Source organism: Ascaphus truei, chromosome 2 (genome assembly GCF_040206685.1).
Source record: "Ascaphus truei isolate aAscTru1 chromosome 2, aAscTru1.hap1, whole genome shotgun sequence".
Taxonomy (NCBI): domain Eukaryota; kingdom Metazoa; phylum Chordata; class Amphibia; order Anura; family Ascaphidae; genus Ascaphus; species Ascaphus truei.
Window position 1 is genome coordinate 122,453,876 of NC_134484.1, and position 13,268 is coordinate 122,467,143.

Sequence of the window (13,268 nt, forward strand, 5' to 3'; positions counted from 1 at the left end):
GTGAGGTGAATATATTTACTGACATTATGATTCCAAGTGCAAATTTATAACATGTGTACAACGTACCAACCAGATGTCCAAACAGACGGTCATAGTGTTCCAAAATTGACGCAACTAGCACCTGATTCTCCTCGTCACTAAATTTAACGTTTCTTTTTTTAGCATGTTGTACCAGTGGACTGACAGCATCATATATGTTATTTTCGGGCATGTATTCCTCTTGAAAACCAATGTTGCCCATGTGTATGTCAGCCTCAACATTATCTGAGGTGACATCTGCACCTGCACACACTTGTTCATGAACCGCTGACATGGTCACTGTAGGCAATAGTGTGTGCACATTCATTGTTGCACTAATAGTTTCACTGCCTGACTCGGACACACTAGCATTAGTTTTGTCGTGAGGAAAATGCATTGTGCTCACACTACTACACTGTCTGCCACGTACACGGACACGTACACCGCGACGTTCTCCACCACGTACACCGCCACGTAACCCACGACGTAAACCGCCACGTTCTTCGGAACGCACACTAACACTGCCACGCACAATACCACCAACCGTACCACGAGCACTACCACGAGCTCTACCACGAACCCTACCACGCATAGCGCCACGCACACTAACACCCAAACAACCAACACCACGAACACTCACAGTGTCACAAACATTCTCGGTAAACACACCATCAGTCACACCTGCTGAGATACTCGCCACACCATTGACATCAGGCGCAGCCATACTAGGAACACATGTAACACCAGCAGACATTGTTGCACTCTGCGTAACAGTATCATTGTTCCGTACATTAAACATTGCACCACTAACTCCTGCACCTTCGTTAACAGAAGTTGAAAATACATGCACATGTTTGTGTGAAGTAACACCACGAGCAACATTTGTGCCTGCATGTGCCCCCCTTATCCTATTACTTGGTAATTGACCAAAAGACATCCTGAAATGCAGCAGCAACTTCAGTAAAAACAAATGCTGTTTGTAATCGTCTAAAAAGGCAGAGTGAAGTGTAGATGTGCCTTCAGTGTAGTACTGTACAATGTACTTGTGAGGCGAGACGTTTATGTGCCACAGGAATCTCTGTATGCATTCACAGAGACGCTGTGACTGGAATTGATTCCTGCAACTTTAATTTCGGCGCCAAATGCTTTCAAAGTCGCGCGAGAGCTGCGTGAGGACAGTGGACCAAGTAGAAGAAAAAAAAAAAATCTAATGGTTTCAAAGTCGCGCGAGAGTTGCGCGAGGACATTACAATAAAAAAAAAAAAAAGCTAATGGTTTCAAAGTCGCGCGAGAGTTGCGCGAGGACATTACAATAAAAAAAAAAAGCTAATAGTTTCAAAGTCGCGCGAGAGTTGCGCGAGGACAGTACAATAAAAAAAAAAAAAAAGCTAATGCACAGTCACTCCGCTGAACATGGCGACATTAAAACGGACAAATTTTCGCCACTTCTGCTCTAGCCTTCTTATTCCAGTTTCCCACCTCTCTGCATATGGTGTGTTAAATTCGCCAAAATTTGGAGATTTTGTGCACTTGGAGATTTACAACTTAAAAACGTCTCTGCATAGGCCCCATAGTTTTCGATAAAATACTGATACATTTGACCAACTGTTGCCATCTTATCATCTGTTGCATTAATCGCGGCCCATATTAAATAAGCGTACGTTATATCGGGTTTTTGGTACACGGACTGCAGCGGTGCACTCATCTCGGAACTCTCAGGACAATAGAACACCAGACACTGCGCATTTAGTTTTTAATATGAAAAGCCTAAATTGATACATTATTGTAACTTCTTCAGTACCAAGGTCAATTTACAATTGTATAGTATTGTATGTCTTTATTTATATAGCGCCATTAATGTACATAGCGCTTCACAGTAGTAATACATGTGGTAATCAAATAAATAACAGATAATATAAATAACAGATCATGGGAATAAGTGCTTTAGACATTAAAGTAACATTAAGGAAGAGGAGTCCTTGCCCTGAGGATCTTACAGTCTAATTGACCACTGTGGTATTTTTTTAAACACCTGCAAGTCGACACATTACTGAAGTGCATGCGCATTACAATTGATGAATATCTGCCACCTGGCGAATACGCGAAGAATTGCAACCAATTAAATCCGAACCATTATCAATAAACACATGAACCGCGGGTGACGCCGGCATGAATGCAACATGAAGTCCGTGGCATTCGGAAAAAATTCGGAGATGTCGGAGAATAAAAGGGGCCGCGGTTGTAGGTCAGAAAGTGCAGGAATAGTGCAAAATGATCCAGTCCACAGCTTCCATTTCCTCAGGCTGGTGGATGGAAAATCCAGGCCACAGTTTACAATGTGTCTAGTTCTCCCTCACCTGCTCTCCTAATTACTAGAACAGGTATTTAGAGCAGAGAGGGTTGCTTTTCACTCTCTCTTCTTAGAGGCTGGGGGTATCGCCGCTCCCCTGCATCCAGTTCGGGGAGGATGCCCCCTTCAAGTATTGCAGTACCCAGAAGATTTACCTGGACTCACTTGGGACCGAGTTCCCACCACAAACAGATAAGACAAACAAACGTATATCGCTGTGTCTAAAGACTGTATGCTGTATCTAGTGACACTAAATGAGAGGGTATTGTTTTAAGCTGGGGAACCGGTTAGTTGGCCCAGCAGCAGTTAGAGAGGCCTATTATGTTGTGTAGTTAGATCCCTGGAAGGGATAGGATTTCTTTATATGATTTATTTTGATTTCTTAAAGTGACAGTGTGTGAAATAGATCACTTATATGAGTAAACCGTTGAAGGTTAATAACGGAGTGCCTCCTGCCTATACCTGTTAAAACTGCAGTCCCTTAGTGGGATGAAAATAAAGCAGGCAGAAGCCTGAGTTAAGCAACATAATGCTTTGTGTTATCCTGTTATTTCTCTAATTAACCCTAGAAGACTGTGTCGTGAAGAGCCCAGACAGACGTCAGCGCTACAAAAGAGGGGCGTTTGTCACAATATATATTTATTTATAAAATATTTTACCAGGAAGTAATACATTGAGTTACCTCTCGTTTTCAAGTATGTCCTGGACACAGAGTTAAGACAAATAATACATGGTTACAAATACTGTTGCATAAATGAACAGGGTATACATTATATACAAGACATTGCATGCACAGTTAAAGAAAATATATATTATGGGCATATGCAACAGTTACAGACCAGATTAAAATGTGAGACAGCCTTAGAGTTAAAAGAACTTAAACTGGTGGTGGATGTGAGAGTCTCTGGTAGGTTGTTCCAGTTTTGGGGTGCACAGTAACAGAAGGAGGAACGTCCAGATACTTTGTTGAGCCTTGGGACCATAAACAGTCTTTTGGAGTCTGATCTCAGGTGATAGGGGCTGCATGTGGTAGGGGTGAGGAGCTTGTTCAAATAGCTGGGTAGCTTGCCCAGAAAGAATTTGAAGGCAAGACAGGTAAGGTGAACTTTGCGCCTAGACTCGAGTGATGACCAATCTAGTTCTTTGAGCATTTCGCAGTGATGTGTGTAGTAGTTGCATTGGAGAACAAAATGACAAATTGAATTGTAGAGGGTGTAAAGTTTGCTAAGGTGGGTTTGAGGTGCCGAGCCATATACTATGTCTCCATAGTCAATAATTGGCATTAGCATCTGCTGTGCAATACGCTTTCTGACCCGGAGACTTAGGGAGGATTTGTTCCTGTAAAGTACCCCTAGTTTGGCATAGGTTTTGGATGTCAGGGTATCAATGTGCATCCCGAATGTTAAGTGGGAGTCAAACCATATGCCCAGGTATTTAAAACTAGTGACAGGGGTTAGGGTGGTGTTAGTGTTGGTTCTAATCTGGAGCTCAGTTGCTGGAAGCTTTAAAAGTGTAGTCTTGGTTCCAAATACCGTTGTTACAGTCTTGTCAGTGTTTAAAAACAGTTTGTTTTGGGAAATCCAATTTTCAAGTCTCAAAAAGTCAGACTGAAGTATGTGTTGAAGGTCAGAGAGGCTATGGCTGTGTGCATATAGGATTGTATCATCTGCGTACATGTGTATTGAGGCTTCCTTACAAGCTGTGGGAAGATAATTGATGAACACTGAGGAGAATAGGGGCCCCAAAACAGAGCCTTGCGGGACACCACAGGTGATATCCAAGGGGTTGGAGTTAGAGCCTGAGATGGACACATGTTGGGATCTACCTGATAGGTAGGACTGAAACCAGTTTAAAGCATGCTTACCTATTCCAGAGCTCTGGAGTTTGTTAAGCAGGATAGCATGATCAACAGTATCAAAAGCCTTTGCAAAATCTAGGAATACTGCACCAGTGAGTTGTTCCATTCCACACTGGATTTCATTGCAAACTTTTAGCAGGGTAGTTATGGTGGAGTGTTTGGGGCGAAAGCCAGATTGGAATTGGCTAGGGAAATTTGTCTTGGTGTAGTAATCGCTTTATTGGGAGTGGACACATTTTTCCATGACTTTGGATAGAATTGGGAGAAGGGAGATTGGCCTGTAGTTTGAGACAGTGTTTTTGTCTCCACTTTTGAAGATTGGGACAACTCTAGCAGTTTTCCATGTCTTAGGGATATGGCCTGCAGACAGGATAGAGTTGACTATGGAAGCAATTGGTTTGGCAATGGCTTGGGCACCATTTATTTATAAAATATTTTACCAGGAAGTAATAAATTGAGAGTTACCTCTCGTTTTCAAGTATGTCCTGGGCACAGAGTAAAACAAAATAATACATGGTTACAAATACAGTTACATAAATGAACAGGGTATACATTATATACAAGACATTGCATGCACAGTTAAAGAAAATATATATTATGAGCGTATGAAACAGTTACAGACCAGATTAAAGTGTGAGACAGCCTTAGATTTGAAAGAACTTAAGCTGGTGGTGGATATGAGAGTCTCTGGTAGGTTGTTCCAGTTTTGGGGTGCACGGAAGGAGAAGGAGGAACGTCCGGATACTTTGTTGAGTCTTGGGACCATGAATAGTCTTTTGGAGTCTGATCTCAGGTGATGGGTACTGCATGTGGTAGGGGTGAGGAGCTTGTTCAGGTAGCTGGGTAGCTTGCCCAGAAAGTATTTGAGGGTGAGACAGGAAAGGTGAACTTTGTGCCTAGACTCTAGTGATGACCAATCTAGTTCTTTGAGCATTTCGCAGTGATGTGTGTTGTAGTTGCATTGGAGAACAAAACGACAAATTGAATTGTAGAGGGTGTCAAGTTTGCTAAGGTGGGTTTGAGGAGCCGAGCCATATACTATGTCTCCATAGTCAATAATTGGCATTAGCATCTGCTGTGCAATACGCTTTCTGACCAGGAGACTTAGGGAGGATTTGTTCCTGTAAAGTACCCCTATTTTGGCATAGGTCATGGTTGTCAGGGTATCAATGTGCATCCCGAATGTTAAGTGGGAGTCAAACCATAAGCCCAGGTATTTAAAACTAGTGACAGGTGTTAGGGTGGTGTTAGCGTTGGTTCTAATCAGGAGCTCAGTCACTGGAAGCTTTACATATTTAGTCTTGGTCGCAAATACCATTGTTACAGTCTTGTCAGTGTTTAAAAACAGTTTGTTTTGGGAAATCCAGTTTTCGAGTCTCAAAAAGTCAGACTGAAGTATGTGTTGAAGGTCAGAGAGGCTATGACTGTGTGCATATAGGATTGTGTCATCTGCATACATGTGTATTGAGGCTTCCTTACAAGCTGTGGGAAGATCATTAATGAACACTGAGAAGAGTAGGGGCCCCAGAACAGAGCCTTGCGGGACACCACAGGTGATATCCAGGAGGTTGGAGTTAGAGCCTGAGATGGACACATGTTGGGATCTTCCTGATAGGTAGGACTGAAACCAGTTTAAAGCATGTTTCCCTATTCTAGATTGTAGTAAGTCAGGTCCACATTGGCTGCTTAGTTTTCATTTGAGGAGCGCTTGTGTAATCTCCTCTTCGGATACTGGGCCAAATTGAAAATTGTGGGCAATGTTGGGAGTGGGTGGTGCTATGTGGGTACTCCCAGGATGAGATTCAGGTTTGTGGTTTGGGCTGCGTTTCGCAAATACATTAGTGGCACACCCCACAAAGTAATCATTGAATGCATTTGCAATGTCAGTGAGGTTTGTCAGAGTAATATCCCCCTTAGTGATATTACTTGGTTGTTGATGGTTAGAAGGCTGGAATATATTGTTGATAACCTTCCAAAATTTAACTGGGTTTCATGTATTCTGGTGAAGATTGTCAGAGTAATATTGTGCTTTTGCATGCCTTGTTTGCCTTGTGCACATGTTCCGCAGGCATCTGTAGTAATTGAGATCCTTGGTAGTGCCAGTTACTTTGTAGCTTTTCCACAGGCTATCCCTGAACTGGTAGAGTGCCATAAGGTCAGTTGTAACCCATGGAAGGTGAGCCCCCCGTACCCTTATTTTGCTTAGTGGAGCATGGGTATCGCAGAGTTTTAAGAACTCTGATTGGAAATAGTCGAGCGCAGAATCGGGGTCGGGAATTAAATCGATTCTGTGCCATGGGCAGTTGGTAAGGTCATCCGGGAAACTGTTGTGGGTTAAAGTTTCTAAATGTTCTAGTGAGGAGAACTTTAGGGCTTGAATGGGGCGGTTTAATTTTCCTTACACAGTACACTATTGCATGGTCACTGAAAATATCAGGAAGGATGTCGGAGGATTGGATTCTGCTGGGGTTTGAGGAGAGAATCCAGTCTAGCAAGGAATGGTTATGCGATTTCACGTTTGTCTGTGTGGGTTGGGAAATGAGTTGCGATAGGTTAAGTGACTTGAGTTGTATATGGATTTTTTGGTTTTTAGGGTCAAGCCAATTGAAGTTGAAATCCCCAAGAAATAGCAGCTCACTCTTCTCATTCAGAGAGGAAATGGAGCCAAGAAACTGAGTGATATCAGTCAGGGATTGTAGAGGGGCTTTAGGCGGCGGTAGATGCCAGCAAGCAAGATGGGCTTAGAAAAGGGGAGGCAGATTTGGCCAACTAAAATTTCCAAAGAGTGTGGGCTTGGGGGACAATTTAACAGGGAGAATTGTAAGGTGTCTGCAATATAAAATAACACCCCTCCTCCTCTCTTTGACCTATCTCTCCTAGAAATGGAGTATCCCTGAATAGCGATATTTGCATCGGGGGTTTTAGGGGTTAATCATGTTACTGTAAGAACGATGGCTTTGGGTTTATGCATAAGGCACCATGCCCTTAGTTCGTCCAGTTTGGGCAGCAGGCTCCGGATATTTATATGGGCAACAGATAGCCCTTTTTGGAATTTAAAGGTGGAATTCTCGGGTATGGGACAGAGCTGAAATGGGAGGACCTGGGTTAGGTTCAATATCACCTGCTAAAGAGAGTAATAGTATGAGTAGAAATTTGGGTAGTTGTTTGCAAGTTGTAAATTTGTGATGTTTGCCATTTTAGTGAAAGGTGGTTTGTGTGCTGGTTTTTAGAGTTCTCCACCAACATTCAGTAGATAGTGCAAGGCTTTTGAGTAGTCCAGGGTGTATGGTGATGTTGGGTGTGGGCCAGGAGGGAGGAGTTTGTAGTGGATAGAGGGAGTAATATATCCATGAGGCCAGGAGAAAAAAAAAAGTTAAGATACATAGCAGGTTCATTATGCCAGAGGTAGGCAGTGCTGCATGGAGTTGTTGTGAGCAAAAAAAATAAAAAAATATACATACACACACAGTGGTGTGAAAAAGAAAGTACACCCTCTTTGTATTCTATGGTTTTTTCATATCAGGACATAATAACAATCACCTGTTCCTTAGCAGGTCTAAAATTAGATAAATACAACCTCAGATGAACAACAACACATGACATATTTCACTGTCATGATTTATTTAACAAAAATAAAGCCAAAATGGAGAAGCCATGTGTGAAAAACTTAGTACACCCTTATCGCTTCCATAGAAATTAAGATGCTAAGTAGCAGTCAGGTGCTGCTAATTAAATGCCCTTGATTAATTGATCATCAGCAGGTATGACCACCTCTATAAAAGCCGAAGTTTTAGCAGTTTGCTGGTCTGGAGCATTCAGGTGTGTGTTAACACAATGCCAAGGAGTAAAGATCTCAGCAATGATCTTAGAGAAGCAACTGTTGCTGCCCATCAATCTGGGAAGGCTTATAAGGCCATTTTCAAACAATTTAAAGTCCATCATTCTACAGTGAGAAAGATTATTCAAAAGTGAAAACATTCAAGACAGTTGCCAATCTACCCAGGAGTGGACGTCCCAGCAAATTCACCCTAAGGTCAGACCGTGTAATGCTCAGAGAAATTGCAAAATACCCAAGAGTTGCATCTCAGACTCTACAGGCCTCAGTTAGCATGTTAAATGTTAAAGTTCATGACAGTACAATTAGAAAAAGACTGAATTAGAATGGTTTGTTTGGAAGGGTTGCCAGGATAAAGCCTCTTCTCACTAAAAAGAACATGGCAGCGCGGCTTAGGTTTGCAAAGTTGCATCTGAACAAACCACAAGACTTCTGGAACAATGTCCTTTGGACACACGAGACCAAAGTGGAGATGTTTGGCCATAATGCACAGCGCCACATTTGGCGAAAACCAAACACAGCATATCAGCACAAACATATCAACTGTCAAGCACGGTGGTGGAGGGGTGATGATTTGGGCTTGTTTTGCAGCCACAGGACCTGGGAATCTTGCAGTTATTGAGTCGACCATGAACTCCTCTGTATACCAAAGTATTCTAGAGTCAAATGTGAGGCCATCTGTCCGACAGCTAAAGCTTGGCCGAAATTGGGTCATGCAACAGGACAATGATCCCAAGCACACCGGCAAATCTCCAACAGAATGGCTGAAAAAGAAAAGAATCAAGGTGTTGCAATGGCCCAGTCCAAGTCCAGACCTCACCCCGATTTGAAATGCTGTGGCTGGACCTTAAGTGAGATGTGCATAAACAAATGCCCACAAACCTCAATGAACTGAAGCAACGTTGTAAAGAAGAGTGGGCCAAAATTCCTCCACAACGATGTGAGAGACTGATAGTCATACAGAAAATGATTACTTCAAGTTATTGCTGCTAAAGGTGGTTCTACAAGCTATTGAAGCATAAGATGTACTTGGTTTGTCACACATGGCTTTTCCATTTTGGCTTTATTTTTGTTAAATAAATCATGACACGGTGTAATATGTCATGTGTTGTTGGTCACCTGAGGTTGTATTTACCTAATTTATAGACCTGCTAAGCAACATATGATTGTTATTATGTCCTGATATGTAAAACCATAGAATTGAAAGAGGATGTACTTTCTTTTTCACACCACTGTATATATAGATATAGATATGTATAATATATCTATCCACATATGACCAGTTTCTCTGACTGTTGATCTGCACCGCTATGACTCTACTTTGGGAAAATCAGTTTATTTCACCACAATCTCCACTCACATTGTTTTGGGTAGTACGCATTTACCATCACGTTTTAGCTATTAGTGATTATTTTTAAAAATGGGGGGAAAAACAAATGAGTATTGCATATTCTCATAGAATAAATAGTATACAGTGAATTATGCTTTGAGTAGGGTGACCATATCTGTCCCTGCAAAATCAGGGACAAATGTCACGCATGCACTGTCTGCGCTCGACGTCCGCACATGCACAATCGGCATTTGCCAGCTGCTCGTGGGTATGTGCGATCGGAACATGCAGACTGCGCATGTGCGAACGGCATTTGCCGGTCACTCATGCCCAACCCGGAGAAGATGCAAAAAACAAATTCCCTCACTTGGCGGCGTGTTGTGACGGCGTCTCCTGGCATCCTGCTGCAACTCCCCCTCCAACTGCAGTGGACATGGTTCATGACGTCACGTTGCCATGGTAATGTGGCATCATTTGACGCCGTGCAGCCATTTTCACTGCAGTTGGAGGGGAAATTGCAGAAGAATGCTGAAGACGCTGCTGCAGCACACCGCACACCGCCGCTACCCGTAGATTGACAGGCTAAACCTGTAGCCCGGAGGTAAGTGCCCGAAACCCGGAGTCTCCGGGTCAAACCCGGAAAGGTGGCAATCCTGGGGCTAGTAGAAGATATGCTCTGTGTCTATTTGGGGCAAAACCATTTAATTATCCTTCGGGAAAACTTCTTTGTGGTATAATGCAGCAGGATCTATCTGTTTGCAGTTGTCTGCTTTTATTGGTATTAGTTCTGCAGTGAAAGTAAATCCTAGCTGATCGCTAGAAATATACTGTAGCACATTTGACTCTAAAGCACGAATGGAGATATGGTAAATCTCAAATCCTTGATGTACAGTGACCCCTAGCTGTGCAAAGAGGCGCACACACCTTTCATGTACACTTACTGATTCAAACCTTTTTTTGGTTTTTAATTATATTGTGAAATTCTGAGGAACCCCAACCCTCTCTAATAGCGCGTCTGAGATCAGATGTATTGTAAGGTACCCCAACCCTCTCTAATAGCGTGTCTGAGATCAGATGGTATTGTAAGGTACCCCAACCCTCTCTAATAGCGCGTCTGAGATCAGATGTATTGTAAGGTACCCCAACCCTTTTATATTAGCGCGTCTGAGATCAGATGCATTGTAAGGTACCCCAACCCTTTTATATTAGCGCGTCTGAGATCAGATGTATTGTAAGGTACCCCAACCCTTTTATATTAGCGCGTCTGAGATCAGATGTATTGTAAACTCTTCTGTATTTGGTTCGATGTTCAAATGACCTGAAAATCTCAAGACACCCATTAGGGCTTCGCAGGGAACCCCTGTTGAAAAACACTGACTTAGAATGTATGATTTTTTTCTATATACATTATATAGCTCAAAGCATATGCACAGAGCTCTGCAGAAACACGTTTACACGATACTATGATCTCTCTTTTTACTTTCATTTAAAACACTATCCACTACCCTTCTTTAAAGCACACATTTCTTGTTTAACCACCACTTGTCATGCTTTATTCATCGATCATCTTTTACTTTTCACGCTGAGCAAACTAACGACATCTTTTTTTCTAAATCTGTAGTCTTTTAATAACTTTTAAAATAGGCTGTTTCCACCTAAAAAAAAGTAAAAGCCTTTGTTATTAAACACTGTTTTTGTGATTCATCATGATATTTGGAGAGAGAAAAATGCTAATTTTGGAAGGCCCTTTAACCTGTTTAACCTGCAAGAGGGTCCAGCGTCACAACTATGTTTCCTCCCAAAATGTAGGAACTGTGACTGGAGTTGCCAGGTGTCCAGAATTGAACCAGACAGTCCAGTATTTGGTTACTCTGTCCGGTAAAAAATGAGATAATACCGGACATGTATGTGTTCGACATTACCTCTCCGGACTTAGTAACCAATCGCGGGATTTCCCCTGAGAAGGGATAGACAGGGCTGCTGCAAGGGGGCTAGGCAGCTTCCTCCATCCTGATTGATGCTGCTGTGTAATGCAGCCAATCAGGAGGAGGTAGCAGGAGCCGGGGGTGGGGCCAAAGAGTTCAGGAAAAGCGTGGAGCAGAGATAGGTGAGGCTGTGTCCTGTGTCTCCTGTCTCCTGTGTGCTGTCTCCTGCCTGTGTCCTGTGTGTATTTGTTCTGTTTTGTCCTGATGTGTGTGTGTGTGTGTGTATTTGTACTTGTACTGTTTTTTGTGTATGTGTGTCTTCTCTGGCTGTCCTGTGAGGGTGATAATGACAGGGGGGGTGAGAGGATGAAGGGAGGGAGGGATGAGAGGATGAAGGGAGGGGGGGTGAGAGGATGAAGGGAGGGGGGATGAGATAATGAAGGGAGGGGGGTGAGAGGGTGAAGGGAGGGGGGATGAGAGGATGAAGGAAGGGGGTGAGATGATGAAGGGAGGGAGGGATGAGAGGATGAAGGGGAGGGATGAGAGGATGAAGGGAGGGGGGATGAGAGGGTGAGAGGACAGGGTGGGAGGGTGAGAGGATAAGGGGGAGAGAGAGAGAGGATGAGGAGGGGTGCATTATTGCTCGAAATGGACCTGTATGACTGCAGGTCAGTTATTTATATATAGCCATGCATAATAATGGTATACTACTTTCCTCTCTGTTGGCAGTAAATCCTGATAAGTACAGGTATGCCAGCAGTAGTTATGGAGGTTTTCCCTCACACCCTGGTGAGGTGCCCTATGTATGGAGGGGAGTGGCTGTATTGAGTCCTTGGATAGTGACATCAGAGATGCGCCTGCTTCCTGAAGTATATAAGGCACAACACTGTCAGTTATTAGGGTTCCAGCAGTTGTGTGAAGTAGCTGGTAAATTGTATTCTCCTGCATAAGGGATTGTAGGAACACTTTTGTGACCCTAGTGCAGTAACTAGCGGTGCAAGTTGACCAATCAAGTCTGTCATAAGCCACTCTGTGACCAGGGACCTGGCACAGCGGTGATCTCTCAAATAGAAGAGGGAATCCCACTTCAATACGGGAGGGCGTACCTGGCAAAGGGACAGCACGAAGAGATGTGCGGCTAGAGCCGGCAGCAGCATGGGGCAGTCTGCTACATCCCAATCTACAATAAAGATGACCTTGTTAAAGAAACCCCCACTGTGTGAGTGTGAGATTACTCAACAGTGGCAGTCACCACCAAGAAGGAGTTCCTCACCAGGACCATCTCCCTGCGGAAGCACAGATCCTGATGAGGTGGAGGCTCTGCACATGATGTAAGTTGGACTCGCACCCACTACCTCAGCTGCCTGTCTGGATTACATCCCCTAATACCATCAAACGGGAGACTCAGGAGCCCTGTTGCCTACAGGTGCACCACCAGACATGAACACGTAATGGGGACTGGTTAGATCACCCGGGCCAATGTGAGATTGGGGGGCAGGGAAACCCGTTACATATAAATGATCTGACCATTACGTAATTTGTTCTACATTTCGCTCCAAGCAAGCAACAATTTGCAGTATTTCATATTCTATTTCCTAAAAAAAATCCTCGTAAGGGCGCTCCCTCCCAAGACTCCTCCCCAGATTTTTTACGAAACAGAATATAATTTGTGCAAATTGGTGTAAACTTGGAGTGAAATTTAGAAAAAATGATGCAACAATCAGGTAATTTCTAAATAACATTCTTCCTCACCAATGATTCTCACGCGCGTCTCACCTTTCACCATTTTGTCCAGTATTTTTGGACAAGTCACCTGGCAACCCTAACTGTGACTTTAACCCTTTCGCTGCCAGATGGACCAGCTTGCTTGGTTGTAGCACTAAACAGCAATGAAAATTTGACATAATAGAGCAGGGGTGGCTGACCTGTGGCATTTGGAATGGTGCCTTCTG

At 43.3% G+C, this 13,268-nt stretch overlaps 2 protein-coding genes across 5 annotated transcripts in view; one reads left to right on the forward strand and one right to left on the reverse strand.

Moving 5' to 3' along the window:
• The window catches only part of LOC142488128 (uncharacterized), a 3,346-nt gene extending 2,170 nt beyond the window's left edge, over positions 1 to 1,176 (reverse strand). The window contains exon 1 of the mRNA XM_075588500.1: positions 67 to 1,176. Within this exon, the coding sequence (XP_075444615.1) occupies positions 67 to 955 (889 nt within the window). The 5' untranslated portion in view covers positions 956 to 1,176. The remainder of the gene's footprint in view (positions 1 to 66) is intronic.
• CCDC178 (coiled-coil domain containing 178) overlaps positions 1 to 13,268 on the forward strand; it is a 387,874-nt gene that overhangs the window by 28,905 nt on the left and 345,701 nt on the right. The window lies entirely within an intron of this gene.